The sequence below is a fragment of the Benincasa hispida genome, chromosome 12 (assembly GCF_027475165.1).
Source record: "Benincasa hispida cultivar pf3 chromosome 12, pf3_genome.v1.1, whole genome shotgun sequence".
NCBI lineage: Eukaryota > Viridiplantae > Streptophyta > Magnoliopsida > Cucurbitales > Cucurbitaceae > Benincasa > Benincasa hispida.
In genome coordinates this window covers 27,155,575-27,181,292 of record NC_143489.1, presented here as the reverse complement: position 1 = coordinate 27,181,292, position 25,718 = coordinate 27,155,575, and the positions used below count along the sequence as shown (strand labels likewise).

The window sequence follows — 25,718 nt, the reverse complement described above, 5'->3', positions numbered from 1 at the left end:
CTTTTGTACTGTTGAAAAATATATATTTTTTGTATAACTATCTTTTGATGTGATTTAATTGTATGATTATTAAAAGTAGTTTTGAAATTTATAATAAGGGTCAATGAGTTTAGGAACCCAAGATAATTGTATAGAAGCCCCCAACAAAAATATCCAAAGTATATTTTGCTTTCTGAAACTTAAGAATTTTGTCATTTTGCTTATGTCATCGTCAACCAACATTACCAAAATAGCCTTGATTTTTTCTCTCTTCTCTCTCTTCCCCCCCCCCCCCCCCCCTAATTGCTATTGCATAGGGTTTTTGGTCATGTTTCAACTGGAGAGGTTGTGGGCTTGTCGAGAGAGATCGTCAGTGTATAGAATGTGTGGGTTTTTCGCTAGAATGGTTTATTTGCAAGGGGTTTCACTAAAATGGGTTCGTTTGCAAAGGAGGGTTTACACTGAAATAGGTTCGTCGTATCCGTGGGTTTCCGCTCAAGAGAGTGAAAAAGAGAGAGGAGACCGAGAGTGGGGAGGATCGAGAGTGAGAGGCCCAATCTGCATGCACGATGTTGCGTTTTGGTCATTTCATTTGTATGACGTAAGAGGGAAAAAATCTTAAAATTTAGAAAGTAGGTCAAATCTCATTTTTGTCCAATATTTTAGGTTATCTTTACGGTTATCGCTTTTTCCGACAGCAAAATTCCTTTTAAATAAACACATTCAGCCCAATACACATTAAACTTATATAACTAGTTTTCTATATAATCTTTACTTTTTCTCACTCCCTCCCTCTTCAAACTGTTTTTCTTACCAATCCTTCTACTACTTCAACAAACAACAGTTACTAGATTGCAACACCACGGACTCAAAATTGACACATGGCTACTGCAAATGCAACTATATGTAAACTTATGTTGAATTCACCATTGGAAGTCACGTTGTGTAATGGTTTTACCAACATTTAGAAACAGGAAAAACCCTCTCATTCTTCTACTCAAAACTCCTCTTTTTTTTTTTTTCTTTATTAAACGCCTCTTGTTTTATTCAAATGTTGCTAAAATAGCTAACATTGAATTCTAGATATCATTGAAAAAATTTCTACACCAATATTAATTGGAGTTCAAAAAGGTCAACCATTGCTTATTATTTTATTTTAGCTTTTTAAGTACTTCCAATTTCATGATATTGAACTTTAGTACTTTACCATTCAATAATTCTTCAAACTAATGCCTCTTATTTGGCTTCCATTTCAAAATTGTTGAAAAATACTGGAGAAAAATTGGGTTCCCCCTCCCCATATTAAAAAGGGACTTTGAGTGGGTAAAAGTAAATATTACAAGAATTGGTTGGGAGGATATCAAATATTAAACAACAGCAATAGAAAACTCAAAATAATGTCCTACTCTAAGTTGAATGCTAAAAGAAGTCCTGCAAATGATAATATTAACAAGTCAAAGGAGCCTACAGGCATCATCTTCTCCAAATCCTTTTCTCGGCGGTAATGCACAATGGAGTGAGAATTGGAACAATTTTGTTCACTAAGTTGTGAAAAAGGTCCAGATTTTCTTTCCAATTGATCCCACATCAGGCTGCTCTCCGTCGTACTCATCTTCGTCATCAAGTATGCTTTGATCTTCATCTTCATATTCTGCTGAACCATTGGCTTCATCGCACAATTCATCGACTGTAACCAACTTCTCCATGGAAGTATCATCTTTAGCAGTTCTCTGCGATTCAAACTATATAGAAATCACTAGGAAATAATTAAACATAACTAAGAATAAAACAGCAAGGTAAATCACTATATCAAACAGGAATTTTACCTGAACTACTCTATCCTCAGAACGATAGATAGTTCTGACTGTTGTAATCTGCACAGAGTCCATTCTTTTCCTGTTTTCACCAACACTAGGCGTTCCTTCGTTTTCTTTCTCCATCACCGTTGTCAGGTTTGGTGAAACCTGACTTGTACTAGCTTTGCCAGCACTGCACCAAACTTGCTAAATTAAGGTTGGATATAGAAGTAGAAGCTTGATGGGTAGAGAGAAGGATAAAAAGTACTTTGGACGTGACCAAAAGCATCTCACTCAAATCCATCAAACCTGGGATTTGGGAGTGCTTTGTGATCAAGGCTAAGTGCTTAACCAAGAAACACACAAAAGCACATGGTCCAAAATACACCAAACACGTACATTTGCAAAAAGCGTCCAAAATAGACTTATATTCTTGTGAATTTTACACTAAAAAGCATGCTAGATCAGCAAATTATTCAGGAGGCCATGCAGATCAATTTGAAAAGAGAACTGTTGGATTAGTACGCTATGTCCCACCAAAAATAATTCAGGTAGTCAAGCAAGATCAATTCAGATTCACCATTCAATCAAAACCCATTGTAAACACAGACAGGTTGAGTACCGATACACATAGATGCATGCCGTCATAAAAGACGGAGAAAAACACACAAAACAGAACAAAAAGCTCAACTGACATTGGACAAGGGAGGAATTTGAATAGGAAATAAACAAGGATTTAAAGAGGAGGAAGTAGGGGAAAAGTTCTCAATATCTAAATTCTTGAAAAGTTAGGGAAGAAAAAGAAAACACCAAAGTTACGTGGAAAACCCTAGACTGATAAAAGACAAAAACACCCTTAGGACTAAAATATAATTTCAACACTCCCCTCCAGTTGGGACGTAGATGTCAATGAGACCCAACTTGCTAACACAGGTATCAAAAGTCTGTCTAGGTAACCCTTTGGTGAGAACATCCGCAACTTGTTGGTTGGACGGAACATAAGGAATGCAAATGCTACCGTTATCCAGTTTTTCTTTGATGAAGCGTCGATCAATCTCAACGTATTTGGTTTTGTCATGTTGAACCGGATTGATTGCAATATTAATGGCAGCCTTGTTATCACAGTAAAGTCTCATCGGGTCATGACTTTCTTGATGTAGATCTACCAGAACCTTCTTCAACCAAATCTCTTCACATATACCCAAGCTCATAGCCCTGTATTCGGCTTCGGCACTGCTTCTAGCCACGACACCTTGCTTCTTACTTCTCTAGGTAACTAAGTTTCCCCACACAAAGGTATAGTATCCTGAGGTAGATTTCCTATCTATAACAGAACCGGCCCAGTCAGAATCTGTGTAGGCCTCAATACACCTTTTATCATGCTTTCTGAAAACCAAGGTCTTTCCAAGAGAAGACTTCAGATACCTCAGGATCCGTGTGACTGCCTCCATGTGTCTTTCATACAGAGCCTGCATGAACTGACTGACCAAGCTAACTGCATATGATATATCAGGTCTGGTATGTGACAGATATATCAATTTTCCCACAAGTTGTTGATATCTCTCTTTGTTTACAGGAACATCATCTACTGACTCTATCAGATTGAGGTTGGCTTCTACAGGTGTATCTGCAGGTTTACACCCTGTCATTCCAATCTCTCTCAACAAATTGAGTGTGTATTTCCTCTGAGACACTGAGATTCCTTCTACTGATCTTGCTATCTCCATTCCTAGGAAAAATCTCAAGGTACCGAAATCTTTTATCTCAAACTCATCTGCCATTCGTCGTTTCAACCTGTCAATCTCTGCTGAATCATCTCCTGACAGTATAATATCATCAACATAGACAATCAAGACCGCTATTTTCCCTGGTGCTGACTTCTTAGCGAACAAGGTGTGATCTGAATGCCCTTGAACAAACCCCTGAGATTTGATAAAGGTGGTGAACCGATCGAACCAAGCTCTAGGGGACTGCTTTAGGCCATATAAGGATTTTTTTAATTTGCACACCTGATTGCCAAACTGTACTTCAAAACCTGGAGGTGGGTTCATATAAACCTCTTCTTCCAGTTCACCATTCAGGAACGCATTTTTTACATCCAACTGATAGAGAGGCCAGTCTTGATTAATAGCCACAAAAAGGAGAACATGAATAGTGTTAAGTTTTGCCACAGGTGAGAAAATTTCTGAGTAATCCACTCCATACGTCTGAGTGAATCCTTTTGCAACCAATCTGGCCTTATATCTGTCGAGAGTTCCATCTGACTTGTATTTGACAGTGAAAATCCACTTACACCCTACGGTTTTGTGACCTCTCGGAAGACTAACCAGATCCCACGTTTTGTTAGTCTCAAGGGCCCGCATTTTCTCCATAATTGCACCTCGCCATTCAGGAATTTCCAGAGCCTTGTGCACATTGCCTAGAATTATCACATTATCCAGACTGGTGGTGAAAGCTCTAAATTTCGTAGACAGGTTACTGTAAGACAAGAAGCTTGTCATAGAGTGTTTAGTGCACGACCTAGTACCTTTTCGCATAGCTATCGGCAAATCCAAGGTAGCATCAACCTCAATCTCATTGGTCTTGTCAATCTGTTGATCTGTACCCAACTGTTGTTCATTTTCAGTCCCCTGAACACCACTTGGCGCTTCATTACTGCCATCATCCTTGACTTCGCCTGAGTCCCCTATATCACCTTCAACATACTCATTGTCATTATGACTAGGGGTACCTTGAACCTGAGCCGGTTCCGATTCTGACTCTTGAACACCTTCCAACGAAGCAACAGGGGAAACAATTTTGGGAACTATTTCCTTTCGGAGATGCTTCCTATAGTAGGTTATCCAAGGCACTTGTTTTGTAGGGAAGATAGGTTCATTTGTTTCAGGGATAGGTTCAGGAAACAAGTCTAGGGAACAGAGTAGGTGGAAGTGTTAGCCTCTTCACTCGAAGTCTCCCCCTAAAGAGGACTAACGGGAAAGAAGGGCTTGTCCTCCAGAAATGTGACATCCATGGTGACAAAATACTTTCGAGAGGAAAGTTGAAAGCACTTGTAGTCTCGTTGATGGAGCGGATACCCAACAAAGACACATTTTTGGGCCCTAGGAGCAAATTTACTTTGGTGAGGACCATGATTATGGACGAAAACGGTGCACCCAAAAACTCTAAGAGAAACATCAGGGAAAAGGCGAGTGGATGAGATGGATTCTTTAAAATGTTCTAAGGGGGTTTGGAATTTGAGCACACGAGAGGGCATCCGATTTATGAGATGAGCTGCAGTAAGAACAACATCCCCCCATAGATACGAGGGTAAGGATGCAAGTATCATAAGGGATCGGGCTACTTTAATGAGGTGGCGATTTTTTCGTTCGGCCACCCCATTCTGTTGAGGTGTATAGGCACAGGAATTTTGGTGGACAATTCCTTTAGAGTTTAAGAACTCACGAAGGGTTTGATTAACAAATTCATGCCCATTGTCACTTCGAAGAATGGCGATTTTGGTATTGAACTGGGTTTCGACGGTGGTGTAAAATTGTTGAAAGACCGTCGTCACTTCAGACTTGTCTGTAAGAAGAAACACCCACGTAAGACGAGTATGATCATCAATGAAGGTAACAAACCACCGTTTACCTGATACCGCTGTGACATTCGAAGGGCCCCAAACGTCACTATGTATCAGGTGGAAGGGCCGGGAAGGTTTGTAGGGTTGTGAGGTAAAAGACGCCCTAGGCTGCTTAGCACGGATACAAACATCACACGACAAAGATGACACATTCACATTATGAAATAAATGGGGAAATAAATATTTCATATAATGAAAGTATGGATGTCCAAGACGAAAAAGCCATAATAAGAAATCTGTTTCAGAAATAGTAAGAGAAGATGGTAAACAAGTGCTAGATAAACTCCTAAAAGAAGCATCTTCGGAAAGAAAATAGAGCCCCTATTGTGCCAGGCAGTGCCAATCATCTTCCCCAAGCTCAGGTCCTGAAACGAAATATTATCTAGTGAGAACACAACTTTGCAGTTCAAATCTCTGGTTAACTTACTGATTGATAGCAAATTATACGATATTTTTGGCACATGTAAGACATCATACAAAATTAGTCCTTGAATTGGAGATAAGTGACCCTTTCCTGCAATAGAGGCAAATGACCCATTTGCAATTCTTATTCTCTCATTTCCAGCACTTGGATAATAGGAGAGGAATTGGTCAGATGATCCAGTTAGATGGTTCGTTGCTCCGGAATCAAGGATCCAGGATTCATCTCCCTCAGCAAAGAAACTAAAGGAATGGGGAGTACCTGACTGTGCAATATTGCCGATTCCGACCGTACCTGGATCCACCTGGCTCATCCCTGGAGGGGCACCATCAACTACTTCACTAACGAAGGCTCAACCGGACTTAGATTTGTCGTTCAAAGGACACCGCTTGCCATTTAGAGGTCGAGCATGTAATTTCCAGCACTGATCTTTCGTATGCCATGGTTTCTTGCAATGTTCACAAATTGGAGGGGTCTTTCCATTCTGTTTTTCGTTTTCTGAACCCGATGACTTGACTCCAAACACAGCAGAGTCCAGGGTATTAGGCGTTGTACCATTCATAGCGTTGGTTCGATCTTCTTCCAATCTGACCTCTGAGCAAACTTCCATCAGGGACAACATTGGTCTTTGTCCCAAAATTCAGCTCTGAACACCATCAAACTTCGAGTTTAAGCCAGCCAGAAAATCATAAACACGGTCAACCTCCTCAATCTTCGAATACTGAACCCCATCAACTGGGAAATTCCAAACTATTTCCTGACATAGATCCATCTCTTGCCACAACAGTGATAATTTATTGAAATAGGATGTTACGTCGAGTGTCCCCTGCTTGCACTCATGCACCTATTTTCTCAAGGTATAAATACGTGAAGCATTCTGCCTTTTCGAATAAAGTTTTGGACAGCTTCCCAGATATCCCGAGCAGAAGCTGAGTAAAGAAAAGGCTTCCCGATCTGAGGCTCCATACTATTTATTAAAATTGAGCAAAGGAGAGAATCCTCCCCCTTCTATATCCGTTCCTGAGGATCCCCAGGGTTTGGTCTGGGTATTTCCCCTGTTAGGCACCCGAACTTGTGCCGTCCCTCGAGAACCATCCTCACAGATTGTGACCAAGAAAAGTAATTTTGTCCATTAAGTTTTTCGTCAATAGAAATTCCTACAGAATTGCCTACAGACCCAGACATAATGTTTGTGAAAGGTAAAGTAGGGTAAGTAGTTACAGAAGTTTCTGAACATAACGGAACCCCCGGGTATGTATCTGGTAGAAAATCTGTTGAAGGATTGGCCGAAGATCTAACGGTTGCTCCAAGTGCAGAAATTTGCTGTTGAAGGTTTGCCAGTTGCTGTTGAACACTAACAGTCCCACCATGAATCGTAGTAGGTTGTTTCTGCCCATAAACCCCTGAAGATATCGTTTCTATCGGTGTGGGAAAACCAATGGGAGGAGCCGGCTGACCAGAAGGCAAATAGCGGGAGACAAGTTGTTGTAAGGGGTTCGGCTGGACCGGGTTCGATTGGACCGGGTTCGGCTGGACCGGCTGGTTCAAGTGATGTTGTGGGTTCTGGTAGACCAACATATCGGGCACATTCGGAGGGCTCGGAAGACACAATGGGCTACGGTAGATCAGTGGATCGGGATTGTTCAGAGGGTAGGAAGAACTCGGTAATGCCGGAAGGGAAAAAACCGGAGGAAGGGAAGACGACTGACCTGGAAAACTTCCGCCGGCGGGATCTGGAGCGGAATCAGTATTGCGATCTGTAAAACCCGGTGGCTGAAAAACAGAGGACGTCGAAGGCAGACGCTCGTATCTGGGCTGGGCTGGCGGCGGATGGTCGAGTCTCGACGGCAGCGGCAGTAGTGTGGTTGAAATCGTCGACGACAGCGGCGGGGGTCCTCCGACGGCGTCGACGACAGTGACGGCTGGATCAATTAGGGCTGGTTGGATCTGAATCGGTCCAAGTAATGATCGTAGATATTGATCAACGGTAGCCCTAACTTCAGCACTGTTAGAATTTTCTCTTGGAGTTCCATCCCCTACTAGAGTCGATGACTGAATCTCTTCTATTCCAGCGATATTCTCATCACCATGCTCTGATACCATCTTGAAAAGTTAGGGAAGAAAAAGAAAACACCAGAGTTACGTGGAAAACCCTAGACTGATAAAAGACAAAAACGCCCTTAGGGCTAAAATATAATTTCAACATAAATAATCAACTTAAGTATTCAATGGAATTCATCCTATAAGCTTCAGTTTCTGCCTCTCTAGACTACTGCTCAAGATTCGTATATTGATCTCTTTATTTATATAGTGGTCAAAGACCAAGTTAAAACGATGAATGCAAACTCGATAGCTCCTTTTGTCATGGGTACAAAATGCCATGGGTTCCGATCTTGTCAATATCACCTATTACTTCTCTTCAGATCACAGTAACAAGGTGCCCACAGAAGCCTTTTCAAATTGGGCATGCAAATTTTTTTTTATCTAATCACTATATGCATGCCCATTAGCATTACCAAAAATAAAATAAAATAAGATAGATAATTATTTAAAAAAAAAGACATTTTCTAAATATTTACATAAGCAAAATCAACAATAAAATGAAATCGTAATTTATATAACAAAACCAACGCTGACCTATGGAAAGAAACAAAGAAACCAACTGGAAGTATTTGACAGATTTTCATTTTAGCAGTCAAAAGCAAATGCACAGCAAAAATGTTTTGTTTTAATATGACATGCAATTAACTGCAGATAGATTAAATAACAATAAGAAAAAATTATATATTTATAAAAAAAAAAAAAAAATTGAATAGATCAAGAGAATCGAGGAGACAAAAATGGGTCAATAGAGCGCAAGAAAGAGATGTGAAGATGAAAATGTTGAGTTAAAAAAACAAGAAAAAGGAAATGCAACATCAAAATATATTCCACAAGTACTTGTTATTGGTTATGGCGTCAGTTGCTTTGGTTAAGGATATAAATTTTAACCAAAGCTGGATAGCTAAAACGATTGATCAAGGTTTTTTCCAAATTTTAAAAGAATCATGATACTACAGCCATTTAGTATTATGTGTAGGCTAAATAGGTGGTTGTCCTTGGAAGTCTTTCATGCAAAACACACAACCCTATTCTTCATGCATTGTACCTATATCAAACAACAAATGGCTAAATCGAATCACGGCAGAACCAAGTTGCAAATTCAGTCGTAGGAAACTAACTTCTTAGGTCGCCTCAGATTATATCGGCTTTCTCCTTGCACCTGCACAGAAGAAATTTTTTGTTGCCGTTTACGTTGCCTGGCTGTTGTAATACTATCAGAACATCCTTCACTCTCATCTCCATCTTGCTCACTAATAGAAACTGTAGAAGATTCTGGCAATGGCCGCTTCCGAACATTGCTGGCTCCTTTATTTAAAGAATTCAAATCACTTTTCTGTACAGGTATATTATGATCCAACTGTCCCGCAGTTTCCCCAAGAAAAAATTTTGCATCTTGAACAGTTGCCTTCACTGAACGTGTTCTATGACCAGACTTGAGTCTTTTCTCATGTTTTGGCCTCTCTCTCTTCATGTCAGGTTGTTTGGAAGCTTCTGAAGCTTCTTCAAACTTGCTGTCTAAGTTGCTAAAATCATCTAACGTGTGTGCATGTCTATCCTCCGCCACTATGATGTTATCACTGAATGAAAATTTTTCAACATCAGATGGTTCACTCTCGTTAAAAAAAGATTGTTGCCGTTCGTGAGCAATATCAGACCTTTCCACATTGCCAACATTAACACTAGGCTCCTTGACTTCTAAATCAGTACAATCCGCAGCCAACTTCATGGAAACAGGAGGAACTACATGTCCAATTTTCTTAATAGGAGATAGATTTAAAATCTTTCTGCTGCATCTTCTGAGCCAAGACATGCGACCTCCAGAATCTGAAGAACCAAACTCTGAAGTAGCGAATTCTCTTTGGAGGGTTTGTAGAGAATCAGCATCTAACTTTGCTAGAGGGTGTGATTCTCTGATTTCTTCAGGTATTTGGAGGTCAGGAACTATAAATTCTTCAATGGACACACCACACTTCCCACAACTCTTATGCTTATCAACAAAGGTCAAAAAGCGAACCCTATCCCGAATAAGTTGTTCTCTCTGAATTTTAAGCTCCTTACTTAATATGTTGAGCTTATCAATATCTTGACAAATTTCTAGATGGTCCGCTATCAAGTGCTTCCTATTCAGGGAAACCACCTCCTTTTCCTTTTCCAATTGATGCCTCTCAGATAATAACTCTTCTGTTTCTTTTTGAGCAATGTCTCTCAAGCAAAACAATTCATTCTGTTCTCTCTCTCTCTCCTCTTCAAATGCTAGCTCCCTTTCCTGCCATATTTTCTCTAGTTCCTTCTGGCTATTCTGCAAGTGACTTTCAAGATCTTTTCTTTGAAATTCTATATCTTGAAGTAGTTGGTTGTGCTTATTTTGAGCCTGCTCAGACAAGGCTCGCTGCTCATACCTTGTAGTTGAGGCAAATAATTCTTTTTCTTGTTTGACATTCTCCAACTCTCTCTTCATATAAATTAGCATCTCATTTTTCTCCTTTCTCAACCTTTCCTCCTCTGTCCCTTGCAAGATCTCGAATTTCTTTCTCTCCTCCACAAGATCTCTAAGTTCATTATGTATTTCAGCCCTTCTTTCATCCAAGGCTTCCCAGTCTCTCTCAAATTTGACCCTTTCCTGCTTAAGATCCTCATGTTCTTTCATAACTATCTTGTTCTGAAGCCTATAACTCTCAATTTCCTGCATCAATTGACACTGTAAACGAATGTGCTCTGATCTCTCTTCTTTAATCACCTGCAATTTCTCCCTCTCCTCATGAAATTGCCGCTCCTTCTGAGAACTCTCAGTCCTGATTTCCTCAATCTCATTAATGAGAAACTGTAAGCTTTCTCTATCAGCTAGCATTTGCAACCTTTCCACCTCCAGCTTTCTCTCATCAGCTTTCAAAATCTTATCTTTTGATCTCAAAGTCTTAATCTTTTGTTCAAGATCACCCTCTTTCGCCTTTGCTCGAAGCATCTTTTTATCCAAAGCTTGCTCTTGTTTCACCAACTTTTCTTTCTCATGATTAGTTTCAAGATCCTTCCGTCTGATTGCTTCTACCCTGGTACTACCTTCATTATCCAGAGCCTGCCTCCTTTCTTCAAATTGTAATTCAAACTCTTCTTTCTTCTTCTGTAGAATTACTCTTTGCTCGTCAAGCAGCTGCTGGATCTCCATCTGAAATGAACGTCAAGGAGACAAGTATAAGGACACGAAGAATTATATTACCTTCAAGTTAAATTCCATGAGATCAGTTACCATATTTTCCTTCCAATACTCAAATATTCTTTTTTTTGTATGGTGATGACACTTTAATTGCACGGCAACTGAAACACCAAGGATCAAACCTTGAATGAAAATTCGAACAGGAAACAATATGCACGGAAATTATCTATGTACAAAGAAAGATATATGAGAATCAAGAGAAAGAAGAACACGAGGACCAGCATCATCATACATCTTGTTTTTATATATCTTTAGAAATCAACGAATCTCAGCCATCATGATATCAACATGCGTAAATTCATCACAATGTAATAAACTGAAACGTGCTACAAGTAATAGAATTTCAAGAAAACACTCGCCACAAACCCTATGACTTTAGAGTGAAAATTCAAGTCTGCTACCAGAAGAAACAATTTAAATTTCAGTTCTCTTTCCTTTTTCTCGCCTACTCAATATCTTTTAAACTATACCTGCATCCCATGCAAACTAACATTTTGGTACAACTACATACAAGTGCAAGTTGCATGTCAAAAATCACCAAAGCAGGAATAAGAAACATAGTGTTTGACTTACCATTTCTCTCCCACGGAGGTTTTCTTCCATCTGACGTAACTCTTCTTGTTTTTTCTCTAAGAGACTTTTTGAATAATCAGCTTCCTGCAAACCATTTTTGTTGTGGGAGGGGGAATACAAAAGAAGTCATACGCCTACACCCATTGCCTTAAAAATAATAATAAAATAATAATAATATAATTTTTTTAAAAAAATAAGGAAGTGGCTAATTTAATTAGTTTTCACCTTCTCTTTTGCTTCAACATCTGCTAATCGTCTATTTACATCATCTTCCCTCCCTTTCAGGACTGAACTTGACAGATCAATCTTCTTCTTTATCTCTTCAATATCCTTCTCTTTCTGCTTCATAATTGAGCTATTTTCACTTACCTTCTGCTCTTTACCATTGAGCAATTCACGACTCTTGCTGAGTCTTTCTTCCCATTCCTGCAACTTCTGCTGCCACTTACGTAAGCCTTCTCTTTCTTTATGGGAGGTCGCCTGATGTGCTTCTTTCCTAAACCAGTAATTAACAATAATAAGTGAAGAAGAAAGTACCCTTTAGTGAATACTGGCATATGCCCCAAACTGGCCACACAGTTAACTTCTTTTACTCTAACAAAATTGATTAAAAAATCAACATTCCACTAGCCCCCGATGTCTGTTTTTTATTACTTGGTGAGTATCCTGTCAGTATGTGTGAGTTCAGGTATATTAATTTGAAATAAATAGTTTTTTTAAAATAAAATATCAATCAATGACCAAATTATGAAAGGAAAATAACTTTTGGCACATTGAGTGCGAGGTACTTCTACCGCATCAAAAAGGTACCTTCGAGCTCAGCTTTGTAAGTGGGTTCTCCCCTATTTTCGGGCCAGGATGTTTGGAAAGAGGGTTGTTATTGTCTCTAGTTAGCTTTCTTTCACAAAATATTTTGGTCGTTACCATTTGGATCCCATCAACTCCAAATGGAGAGCTTTCTCATCATATCCTACTTATTTCTTGATTTTTTTTTCCTTTGTCGTAAACGGCCACACAAATATATGTATGTATGTATATTTATGTGGTTGTGAGTATATTTTTTTGAACTAGTCCAAGGGTAAAAACTCCTGATGGGAGTAAAGGGGAAAAAAAGAAATTAAAAAAAATAAAGATATAAATAAATAAATAAATAAATAAAAACTTAAGTGAAAAGGGTATATAAAAAGCTCCATTCCATAAAGAGAAATCAGCAAATAACCTTCTTTAGTACAACAATGGCATAGATGGGAGATCAAACTTCTAACCTTAAGTGAGGAAATGCATGCCAATTACCACCGAACTAGGCTCACTTTGGCAAGAATCAGCAAATAATTTGGAATGAGAAACCATGAAACTTCCAATTTGAAAATCTCTTACCCATAACAAATGTGATCTTGGAGACAAAAGAGGATGGAGGCTTCTCTTGTAGCACATGGATGAAGACTGCTGTTTAACATAATTCAAGTATGGATATTGATTCTTCAGACTTTTGGAAGAAAAAGACTTTCATATAAACAAGAACCTTTCTTATTCTTCCTTTTTTTTCCTTCCTTTTTTTGGATAGCATAATGTAAATAAGAACTTGCAAGCTGTCTGGTAAGGGATCTAACAGAGAACAAGGATGGAACACGATTTGCTCCCTCTCCTCTTTTGAAATGATAAAGGGGAATCTCCTAACCAATGATCCTACCAAAAGAAAATTTTCTTCCCATTTCCAATTTTGAAATGCAAATACTGCTGATTTGTTGATGAAAATAAAAAATACAGAAGGGAGGAAGTCTCCAAATTGCTGGTTTCATTGATTAAATGAAATGGTTTCCTTTCTGTTTCCTATTAAAAACTTGAAAAGGAAAGAAAGAAAGAAATATACAGAAGGGAGGAAGTCTCCAAATTGCTACCTTTTCCACTGGGTCAAGCTATAACCAGAGAATTGATGTATACATTTCGAGTAGACCAATATAGTGGCAAAATAATTGCTCAATTTATAAAAGATTCAAATGATTCACTCGTATACATGAAGGTATGTTGTTCCTCTCCAACCAAAGTTTCCAAAAGCAAGCCTTGTTAATGTAAGTCCAAAGTGTTCTTGGATGAATTTCTCGGTGGTCTAGGCACCACCAAACAGAGAATGTAAAGTATTAAGGAATTACAAATTTTCTTTTGATAATAACTTTCATTGAGAAAAAAAAAATGAAAGAATACAAGGACATACAAATACCAACCCCACAAAAGTTAGTCCACCTAAAGAAAGGGACTCCAACTATGTAAAAGGGTTCCTGTGGAGCAATTACAAATAATCTTCGAAATCGAAACCTATAAATAAACACGAAAATTAATTAGAGACCAAACATCACTAGAATCTTCAACCCTCTAAACATTGTGCCGTTCCACTCCCCTAAAGATCCTACAATATAGCACACACCTGACACCCTAGCAAGCCATAAAAACCGGCCCTTTTCGCGAAGGAGGAAAGGAGGAGCAATTCTCCAATCATATCACTCGAATACTTGTGTCCTGCAAGTAAGAAGCCAAACACATGAAAGAAATGATTCCACATGGACGTTGCAAACTCACATCTCCAAAAAATGTGATTCCTCCACCTTTCAACAGAGAATACAACAAAGCAAGTCAACTAACGAGGGCATCTTCCTCAAGCAAGTCGATCCATAGTGTTAGTTCTTCGTATAAAACTTGCCAAACAAAGAATTTCACTTTCTTGAGAATTTTAATCCTCCAGAGAGCAGAAAAAATGACTCACGAATGGGAGAAAGGTCCAACAAGTTACGAAAGAAAGATTTACAAGAGAGCCCATCCGACAGCCACTTAAAAAGATGAGGATTAAACTTACTAGCAATAGTCCTACGCCGAAAAGCATCATGCTCAAGGGAAAAATGCCAAAGCCATTTGGCTGACAAAGCTTTGATACAAATTCTTAAATTCTCAATTTCTAACCCTCCCAAGGAAATCAACCTCTCAACAACCTTCCATTTAACCACCTTTTCCTTCTTCCACTCCTTCCCGAAGGAACTTACGCATAAGCTTCTCGATATCCTTACAAACTAGAACTGCATATAAGGCTCTAAAAAGGGAAAAATAATAAATGGGAATACCACACCAAACCGAGCACATCAAAGTTGGTCAATCAACCTTGTAGAGAAAAAAACCTTCTTCCAAGAGGCCAACCTTTTCCAACATTGTCCACATCGAATTCAAAAAGGAAATGGACTTGAGATTACTTCCAAGAGGGAGACCTAGATAAGATGACGAAAAGGAGCCAATTTTCACACCCACCTCACAGCCCATCTCCTGAGCTTCTCCAGTTCACAATTAATACCCACAATATAGCACTTATTCCTATCAAGCTCGAGTCCAAACAAACTTTCAAAGAAAGCTAATATATAATTCAAGATTAAGAACAAGCCTTCATCTCCTTAGCAGAAGAAAATAGTATGATCAACAAATTGAAAGTGGGAAGAGCCATAATATATACTTGAAATAGGAATAACTTTCACATCTATATATTCTAAATAGGCTCCATTATGTTCCTTCTGTGGATTTCTCATCCTCCATGAATACAATCCCTCCTTTGTGATGGTCACAAAATGTTAAGTCTAGTTTTTTAAATGACAAACCAAGTTTTCGATGAGAAAATGAAAGAGTATATAAGGGCATAGAAAAAACAACAAGCCCACAAAGGATTCCTCAACTACCTACCAGAAAGGGCTCCAATACAAAAGAATAAAAGGAATCATCAACAATCTATTGGAATAGATTCGAATCCAAAAGAATAAGACCAAGCTTCTTACACGGATGAGCCCTAGCCCTGTAAGCTCACACCTAATCAGTGAAAAATTCTGACACAAATCATTGTAGAGTGAGTATTACACCGATAATTACAAAAAGTCCAATAAACTAACACCCATAGAGATGTATCAATGTTGGGTCCTGTGTTATAGTACACTTGTTTACCAAAAGCTTAAGCTGACACATTACGGCAAAATGTAATCCCATTAATATTTGATCACTCTCCCTCACTTATGGGCTTGACCATTTGTAGAAGGCCTAACAACTACAACTAGAAATTAATATTAATTGAGAAAATGACATTATGAGAGTTTGGACACAAGATGATCTCTTGTTCTAATACCATGTTAAATTACCAGTGAATCCATGTTGATAAATTATAGAAATTTTAATCTAATATTAATACTTGAAAAGCTTCTCATTACGGTCAAATTTATGACTATAAGAAATCAAGGACAATAATTCAAACAAAAGGATTTCTCCCAAATCCATACAAATCATGGATTGATGGGCCATATGCTCGAAGAAAAGGAGATTCAGAAGAATACCCCATGACTAAGGATATCTGCTCAGTTTGAAGCACACTTTCACGAGCTTCAACTTCATGCATTCGCATCTCCAACTCTGAACTCTTCCTATTTACCTCAGCAAGCTTGGCTTCAGCAGCATTCAACTTTTTCTGCAACTCCGAAGATTTCTCCTCAATTCCATGCATCAAAGCATTTGCATCAGCCAACTTCTTCTGAGATGTACGCTTGATTTCTGCACGCTCCTCATTTACTTCACATAAAGCCTTTTTAAGCTGAACCAAGAGCAGGCATGAAAACTACTTTCAACCTTGACATTCAAGAATAAAAAATGGTTCACAAAATTACAAAATTCTAAGTTTTTTCTTTTCTTTTCTTCTCTTTTTTTATTTTTTTATTATTTTTTTTTGTTTTGGGGGGGGGGCGGGGGTGGGTAATAAACAATCATTCATGAAAGAATACATGGGGAATACAAAAACAACACCCCAAGAGGAGCCAAAAAACTATCTGGAATGTACCTAGATAAGAATATTAGAGTATAGTATTAGTAAGGGGTATATTGATAATTAGATAGAAGTTAATTACTGAAAATTGTTATAAACAGTGTTGTCGAGGCGATGGGAGGCCATACCGCCTTGCAAGTACCTTGGGCGAGCACCTTCAATCGGGCCCCCGCCTTTTGCACCTTTTTGATGTTCAAGGCGACACAGGTGCTCTCTTTTTTTTTCTTTTTTTTTCTAATGATTCTTCAAGTTTTCTAGTTTTCTGCTTTCTTCTTTAATGTCAAGAATCAAGATTTAAACAAGAAGTCAAGAAAAACCAAAGAAAGGAAGAAGAAATGAAGAAAAAGAATAGCACAAGTAGTAGAAAAAAGTTGAATAAGTCATCTTTTTGTTTACCCATCAGGCCATCCATCGGTTGCTTTTCAAAAATGAAGCAAAGGAAGAAGAAGAGGGGTCGAAAATCAGAAGGGAAGAAGAAATATTCTTTTATTTTTTACACTTCCTTGAAGAGAAATGAAGGGTTGGCTGCCAGCATTAAAGTAATGTTGGCTGCATGCCAACCAAAGTCCCAAATGGAAAAATTTCTACCCCATTACTCAAAGAACTAATTTTTACCTATTTAAAATCATTTCTATTTCTATTTCTTTTTCCAAATATATATTTCTTTCTCATATTGTTTTAGTTAATTTTCATTTTAATTCTTAATAATATTGTTAGTATTTTAATATTTTAACATTTTAATAATCTATGTATTTTCTTTTATCAATAATTGTAAAAATAATATTTATTAATTTTTTTTAAGTGCGCCTTGCTTCAGTCGGGCAACGCTTTTTGGTCGCCTCTCGCCTTGAGGTGATACCATAACAATCCAACATATTGAGCGGCTACAAAGGTGGGCCAGGTCCTTAGTAGCTTCCCTACAAAGGATTATAACAATGGAACCCAATCAACTTAGGGAAAAATCTCGGAACATGATCCAAAATGTTCACCCAGCTTAAGGAGGGCCTGCCACACAAAAAATTTAAACTTCTTCAAAATTGTACCCTTCCAAAGTAGAAAGAAGAGAAAAAGTCCAAGAAGGACCCACCCGAAAATGAAAGAACGACCAACAAGCACTCCTCCTGAGATTGTATTTCTTTTTTAAAATGGAAACAACAACAAACTTTTCATGGATAAAATGAAAAGAGACTAATGCTCAAATTACAATGAGACATGGTAAGCTCAAAAAAGCCTTCTTGTCAGGAAGGGCCAATGGAATCCAAGGAAAAAAGAGGACGAGTTTCTAAGAGACACGAATATGGAAGCCACAAAGAAGAGCTTTGCATTATGATAAAGATGGGGAAACACAAAGCAAAGAGGGCTGTCCTCCAACCACTTGTCTTCCTAAAAGCAAGTACTTGTCCAATCCCCACTACACAATGAACAAACTGAGGAAAGAAAGGGAGCCTATCCGTTTGGCTTTCCAAGGATTTTTGCCCAAACCTCCACAAGCTCCATCGGATCTCCCACAACTTCCCAACTAACCAAGTGAAAACCCTTCCCTTCCTCCACCCCTCCCATAAAAAGTTTCGCACAAGTCTCTCCAAACCTTTATAGGATCTAAATGAAAATAAAAAATAAGCAGGGAGACCCTTAAAGACTAGCTAGATCAAAGTAAGTCTCCCTCCCTTTGAGAAAAAAGTTTTCTTTCAAGAGGATAAATGTTTATGAATCTTTTCCACCATGGAGTACCAGAATGGAGTACACTTACTCTTGGGATTATAACAGGAGTGGGATACCCAAGTATGAAGAAGGGAACAACCCCACCTCACAGCCCGCTAACAGGCTCATCTCCCAACTTAGAAGGGTTGCACTGGATACCAATAGCTGGGCATTTGCCTTTGTTAATCTTTAAAACCTGAGATAGATTCAAAGAACTTCAAGATCTTAAGCGTGACAAAAGACTTCTCTTTCTCCAAGCAAAAGAAAATACTGTCATCAACAAGTTGGGTCTAGAGATGAGACAAAGATGAATAATCCTTCCCACCTGCAAACTCTCAACAAGGCCCTTCTCCACTCCTCTAGTAACAATTCTACTCTGAATGTCCACCAACTAAGAGGAAACGGAAGAGAACGATCACCTTGTCATAGACTCCAAGTGGTGTAAATCCTGTATCTAGGTTTTCCATCAATAAGAATAGACTACCTTACCATCCTAATCCAACTCCAGATCAAAGACCTGCATTTTTACCCAAAACTATTTCAGCCAGAACTTTATCCAAGAAATCCCATACCACCTGATCATAAGCCTTTTCAAAGTCAATCTTGAATAAAAACCCCTCGCGCTTACGACTACAACAATAATCGATGACTTTATTGGCTATTAGTGTTCGATCCAAGATTTTCCTTTGGGCAATGAAGGCCTCTTGCGAACCTTGAAATTTTCATTGAAGGACTTTCCTGAGTCTATTTGCCAAAACCTTGGCCAAAATTACATACAGCTACAAATGAGCCTAAAACCTTAAAATCCTTGACCCTTTTCACCATTTCCTTTTTAGGGGCCATTTGGTTTAAGGTTTTATAGATGTCTGAGAATAAAGGATGCCTGGAAATTAAAAATGACTATGTTTGGTTCTGCATGGAAATGCTATCAGAATTTTATGAACAAAAATTATGTTTGTATTTAATTTATGAAATTAAGTATGAAAATTTTATATAATTGTAATAGATTAATAAATTAAACAATGAACAACATTCAATATATCGATAAAAAATTAACTAATTATGAATCAATGATAACTTTAATTATAACTATTTGAAAATTGAGTAATTTATAATTAAAATTGATCGATTAATCTATTTAATAAACATCATACTAATTATAATCTAATATTTAATCATTTTTATAATTAATTAAGTTCAACATAGTAATTAAATTACTATATTTTAATAACCAGTATATTATATATGAGATAAAAATATGATATTTTAGTTTAAAAAAATATTAAAAAAAGTTTTGTAATTATGATATGCTAATAATGAATGAAGTAATAAAAAATAATCACAATAAATAATTAACTGATTATAAATAATCAATAATGATTATATGTTTATAATGATTGATCAAATTAAAATTAATCTCAATAAATAATTACTTGATTATTAAAACAATAAAGTAATAAATTATTACTATTGCAAAATGAATTTTTGTACTAACTAAATTTAACTAATCCTAGTTTACTAATTAAATATATTTAAGATATTATTGGCTAATAAATTAATAATTTATGTAAAAAAGTAATTGCATTCATTTATTAAATTTTTATTGTAAAAATAAGCTAAGTAAATATTTTAATAGATTATTATTGATTGATTAAAATAAATATTTATATTCTTTTTGTTAAATTAATATTAATTAATTACCTATATTCAAAGTGAAAGTATATATGAAATGGAAAAACAGATGGAAAGGGGAAAAGAGAAAACCCACAGTTTTGGAAGGGAATAGAAAACCCTTGTCTGTGTGATGTAAGGCCAAAAAGCCCTTTTCTGTAATTACATAAGAAGTTGTTAGTTGTTATAGTTAGTTAATCATTTTGTAACTAGTCTCTTCGATAAATAAGATCCTCCTCTCTCATTTTGAAGAGAGATTCATTTCTTGATAAACTTCTAGAGTATGGTTTGATACCAAAGTGGTATCAGAGCGGTCCAAGACTCCTCAAATCAATGGCTGGAAAAAGAAACCAGCCGGTGGGTGGGAACATTCACCAAGAACAAGAGGTGGAGGAGTTCCCCACCCCCTCGCCAAGATTTTCCTCAAGATGCTTGCTGTCTATTGAGGCCTCTGTGGGAGATTTACAGAATATGATGAGCACGGTGCAAGAAACATCGAAAGCTTTGTCAAGGAAGATGGAGATGATGTCAGCAACACCACAAAACCAAGAAAATGTCCAACCATTCGTTCAAGAATGGGGAAGGAGAGGAAGAAGGGGTCTCGGGCATCCATGGGGGTTGCGAGCTTGCCAAGAAAATCATCAAGAAAGGGAGCAAGATAATCTTTTCCATTGAAGACACCCTCCAGATCATCAAGAACCTTGGCCTCAATATCAAGAACCATGGCCAAACTATTAAGAATGCATCCAAGTATTCCAAGATTGGAGTTCTTCTAGTGGGGAGGAGCAAAACGTTGAGTTTGATAGAGTTTAGGAGAGGAGCAAATGGCTATTATGGAGGAAGAAGGGAACCTCAAGAATTCAAGATGAAAATTGACCTATCGGGGAAGCGTAATATGGAGTTGTTCTTGGATTGGATCAAGAATACCGAGAATTTCTTCAATTACATGAACACCCTCGAGCATAAGAAATTCCACTTAGTAGCATTGAAGTTAAAAGGTGGTGCTTCGGCATGGTGGGAACAACTTGAAGGAAATCAACAAAGAAGGGGCAAGGGACCAATTCGGTCATGGGAGAAGATGAAGAAGTTGATGAAGGAACGTTTCCTACCTCCTAAGTATGAGCAAACCTTGTACAGCCACTACCAAAATGGTAGATAGGGGGCTTGGTCATTGGCTGATTATATCGAAGAGTTTCACCGTTTGGGGGGAAGAACCAATCTAATGGAGAATGAACAACATCCTAATTGCTCGGTTTTTTGGAGGTCTACAGCTGGAAAATGAAAGAAAAGGTGAAGCTCCAACCTTTTCATTCTCTTGCTAAAGCAATTTTTTTTGTTGAAACAGTAGATGAATGAAATGAGTCACGCTCCAAGAGAATTTCAAGAAGAGGACCATGTGAGATTGCCTTAAGCAAGAAAAGTGGCATGTCGAATACATCCCACAATCAGCCATCATTCTCGAAGGAGAAGGACCAAGATAAACCCAATGATAAGAATGAAAAGAAAGAAGATCTTGAACTCAAGAAGAAAGTCCGGAATCCATACGATCGTCCCTCACTTGGTAAATGCTTTCGATGTGGCCAAAGTGGGAACCTTTCCAATGCTTGCTCTCAACGAAAAATGGTTGCAATTGTAGAAGAAGAAGATGATTCTTGTGGAGATGATGAGGGATTAGAGGAGGAAGCAGAAATCCTTGAACCTGATGAGGGGGATAGACTATCTTGCGTTCTTCAACGAATTTTGATTCACCAAAGGGAGAATCTCACCCACAAAGGCATTGCCTTTCCAAAACCCGTTGCTAGATCGATACCAAGGTATGCAATGTCATTATTGACAGTGAAAATTTTGTGTCGAAGAAGCTCGTGACAGCACTAAGTCTCAAAGTGGAACCTCATCCTAGTCTATACAAAATTGGATGGATTAAGAAGGGAGGTGAAGCACAGGTTAATGAGATTTGTTCAGTCCCTCTTTCAATTGGAAATAGCCACAAAGATCAAGTAGTGTGTGATGTGCTAGACATGGATGTATGCCATGTCTTGTTGGAAGTCCGTGGCAATATGACACTCAGGCTACACAAAAAGGGAGGGAAAATACTTACGAGTTTCAATGGATAGACAAGAAAGTAGTATTGTTGCCTTTAAACAAGAAGAATGAAGATGGAATCAACTCCAAGTAGAGTGGGACCAACCATCTTTTCATCACAATCAGGGGGAAGAAATTTGCTAGAGAAAGGGAAGCTGACATCTCGGGGTTGGTAGTTTCTGGCAATAAAGTGGAAGAAACATTCCACAAAATTCCTCCACAAGTACAAGCCTTGTTTGAAAATTTTCAAAAAATTAAAGAAAATCCTATAAACTTACCTCCTCTACGTGAGATTCAACACAGCATTGACCTAATTCCAGGAGCTTCACTTTCTCATCTACCACATTATCGAATGAGCCCAATGGAATATGAAATTCTACACCAACATATTGAAGAACTCTCAAGAAAGGCCACATCCAACCAAGCTTGAGTCCATGTGAAGTGTCTGCCCTTCTTACTCCAAAAAAGGATGGAAGTTGGAGGAGGTGTGTAGATAGCCGAGCAATCAACCGAATAACCGTGAAAAACCGCTTCCCAATCCCAAGAATTAGTGACTTACTTGATCAACTTGGAGGGGCATTGATCTTCTCAAAGGTTGATTTGAAGAGTGGCTACCATCAAATAAGAATAAGGTCGAGCGATGAGTGGAAAACGACTTTCAAGACTAATGGGGGACTCTTTGAATGGTTTGTCATGCCATTCAGACTATCAAATGCCCCTAGCACATTTATGAGGCTCATGAACCATGTACTACATCTTTTCCTTAATAAATTCATTGTAGTTTATTTTGATGATATCTTGACATACCAGGAATGAAGAAGAACATTTGCAGCACCAAGATGATCTTTTTCACGCCTTGTCTGAGAATAAATCGTATATCAACCTCAAGAAATGCATTTTCCTTCTTCAAGAAATTTCATTTCTTGGCTTCCTCATTGGCAAAGATCAAATAAGGATGGATGAGAAGAAAATTGAAGCAATTAGATGTTGGTCGGTTCCTACATCAGTCAAGGATCAAAGCACATGCCAATACCACTAAACTAAGCTTACTTTGGCCCTTTTGATGATTTTTAACAATTGGAAGGCTCTCCTTTGTTAGTTCCTTGGGGAGCTCAACCCCTTGGCCTTTAGGTTGTGTTTTTCTTTTGCCTTGTTTGAACATATTACGTTGTTTCCTCTCCAAAAAAAAAAAGAAAGAAAGAGAGAACTTACTTTGGCGCCTTTTAAGTATATATACATAGTAAAATAAGAGACTGATTTTCAGAATAGGCAATTGTGATAGAACTTGGTATTATTTATGACAAGTATATGACAAGTAGGGACAAGTACAAACTTGGGAATGATCAGAGAGCTCCCTCCTCTCCCATACTGCAAAACTCTTCTAAACTAAAGCATACTCCCTAAGAGTAGATGCTAGACTCCAATATTCCCTCGGTTACAACTTCTCTTGCTTAATTACAAGGGCCCACCAAAGCTAATTAACAATCTATTCCCAATAAAAGTCCCCCTCCCCCCACCCACCAGTTACATGTTTTCTTTGGTACGCATTAGCGATTGATAACCTAACTAAGAATGGAAAACAAAAGGGAAATGACAACATTAAGTAATAAGCAAATCTGGTAATGAGGAATGGAATGGTCAAAAGTAGCATACACTAGAAACATGTTGCTTCTCAGCAGCTAGAGCTTTCTTCAAATTATCCCTCCTCGTTTCAACTTCAGATAATGCAATTAAATGTGCTGATTGTTCGCGTTTGAAGATCTCCTCAGTTTCTGCTAAATCTTGCCCTAGTTGGTTATACTTTGAAGCCCAATCTTTCTTCTCTATCAAAAGAAGTCCTAAATTGTGCTGATAATCAAAAAGCTGCGCAAAAAAAATAATCTGATAAATCCATGTAAGAGCAACATATAAGGTCTAACAGAAACTATAAAAGAAAAGTTGCAAGCAATGGAGTCATTTAATCCCACCTTGTAGGATGTTTATATTACATACTACAACATTGTAATGTGCAGGCATCTATTACATTCAAAAACATATATATGTATATATATTCACCACCCCATTCCCTAGCTGTTCTACCAAAAAATTATCATTTCTTCAACAGAAGTATATGAGTGTGTGTGTGTGCGTGCATCAAATAAAATATTCTCATGTGCATAATAAATATTAAACATGTCTAATATGGAATTAATGAAGCTCTTTGGAGAAAAACAAGTTCAGCCAGTATATTACAGTATATTACTAACGAGTTTCTTGCTATCTCCAGTCACTTCTAGAGGATACTTCCCCATCAACTATTTATTAACAGCTCCCTAAAGCTGGACAAGCCAAAAGATGTCAAAGTAGTAAACAAATCATCTAAATCCTATTCAGCAACCAGCACTCTGACCAAGAAAAGAGAGAGAATGAAGAAAGGACAACTGAATGCAGTTTAGTTCATTTCCTACAAGCCACTGCAAGGTTGAAAAGAACAATCCTTTTTTAAAACCTTGATATCCAAATAGTCTTAAGAGGAAGGAGATAAATCTATGGAGAAGAATATAAGTTTGAGATAGATTCTTAGGTATATCGCTGAACTCTAAGTTTCAAAATTAAACATATGATCAGCCAAATTGCACTTAGTATTGCTATAGTATATCACGGAAGTGTATCACAAATGGTTCTTGGGAACTATTTCTGCTAGGCTGCCAGCAGAGAAAGATTAACAAGCTTAAATTGGGTTTTCTAGAATCTTATGATGCACGTCCATATGAGTGCGCAAGCTTGATATGTTGTAGGTTGCCTGATTTTTCCATGTGGATATTGAAATTGTTAATGGCTTAAGTTCTCTCCCGATGAAGCTTACAGATGACTAACAATGAAATAACTTCTATTCCTTTTCAATTGTTTGCTTAACCAGAAATAAAGAGCAAAATTAATCAAACAATTATATTCTGACAAGATTGCTTTCTTGTTTGCTTGAAATGAACCAACAGGAGTACCAATAAGAACTAGCTTTTACCAGGGACCAACGGTGTAGGCCAGTATATTACAGGAAACATAAGCCACCACGTTACAATTGACCCCCAATTGATCAAAAGATTAAAAATGAGTAAGACTTGATGATACTCGCTAACCTCGCTTTGAAGCCTTGAAGCCTTCTCGAGAAGCGCTTCCTGATCCTTCCGCTCCATTGCGGCTGCGTCCAACAACCCCGCCTTCTTAAACATACTCCAATCATCCATGTCTCCGGTATCCACCGCCGTCGCGGTTTTATACAATTCATCGTTCAGAGACCCCAACGGCGGTGGTGGGCTGCCTGTAAAAGTCACATCCTTGCCTTTCCCCACAAGAATGGAATTGGAAACTGCAAGTTTTGGTTCGGTTCGAGGCGTGAGGGATACAGCAGGCCACCCCGTCCTCTGAGGCGTGAACATGATGGGGTTCGATCTTCTATGCAATGTAGAGAAGATGAATTCGTAAAAATTGCAATCCAAAAATGGAAAGAAAAAAAACACACACACAAGAATTTGTGATGCTCCAACAAGTTCCGCAGAAACCCTACTTCAACCGTTGTGTTCAATGCAAGAGGAAGAGAACTATAACAACCATGAGCGCCTTTCAGAATCAACCTATCGATTACAAAAACAAAGGAAATTTTCCAAATTTCAAAGTTTTGAAGGAAAATTTCATAAAATAACCAAAAAGCAAAAATATCTCTTTCTAAAAACTTACCTTTTATATCC

At 37.9% G+C, this 25,718-nt stretch overlaps 1 protein-coding gene across 3 annotated transcripts; it reads right to left on the bottom strand.

The window, feature by feature from the left end:
• Positions 1–1,196: 1,196 nt before the first annotated feature.
• LOC120092929 (protein CROWDED NUCLEI 1) lies at positions 1,197–25,718 on the bottom strand. 3 transcript variants are annotated; one of them, XM_039051173.2, is made up of 9 exons: positions 25,538–25,681; positions 25,110–25,425; positions 23,647–23,856; positions 16,058–16,311; positions 11,931–12,201; positions 11,706–11,789; positions 9,040–11,084; positions 1,806–1,968; positions 1,197–1,721 (listed from the first exon to the last, which is right to left on the bottom strand). In XM_039051173.2, exons 2-9 carry the CDS (start codon positions 25,407–25,409, stop codon positions 1,521–1,523), a joined length of 3,528 nt encoding a protein of 1,175 aa, XP_038907101.1. In that variant the 5' UTR covers positions 25,410–25,425; positions 25,538–25,681; the 3' UTR covers positions 1,197–1,520. The 3 variants fall into 3 exon arrangements, with proteins under 3 accessions (XP_038907101.1, XP_090164366.1, XP_038907102.1); XM_090308240.1 differs by having other exon boundaries at positions 1,197–1,709; XM_039051174.2 differs by having other exon boundaries at positions 1,197–1,709; positions 25,110–25,718.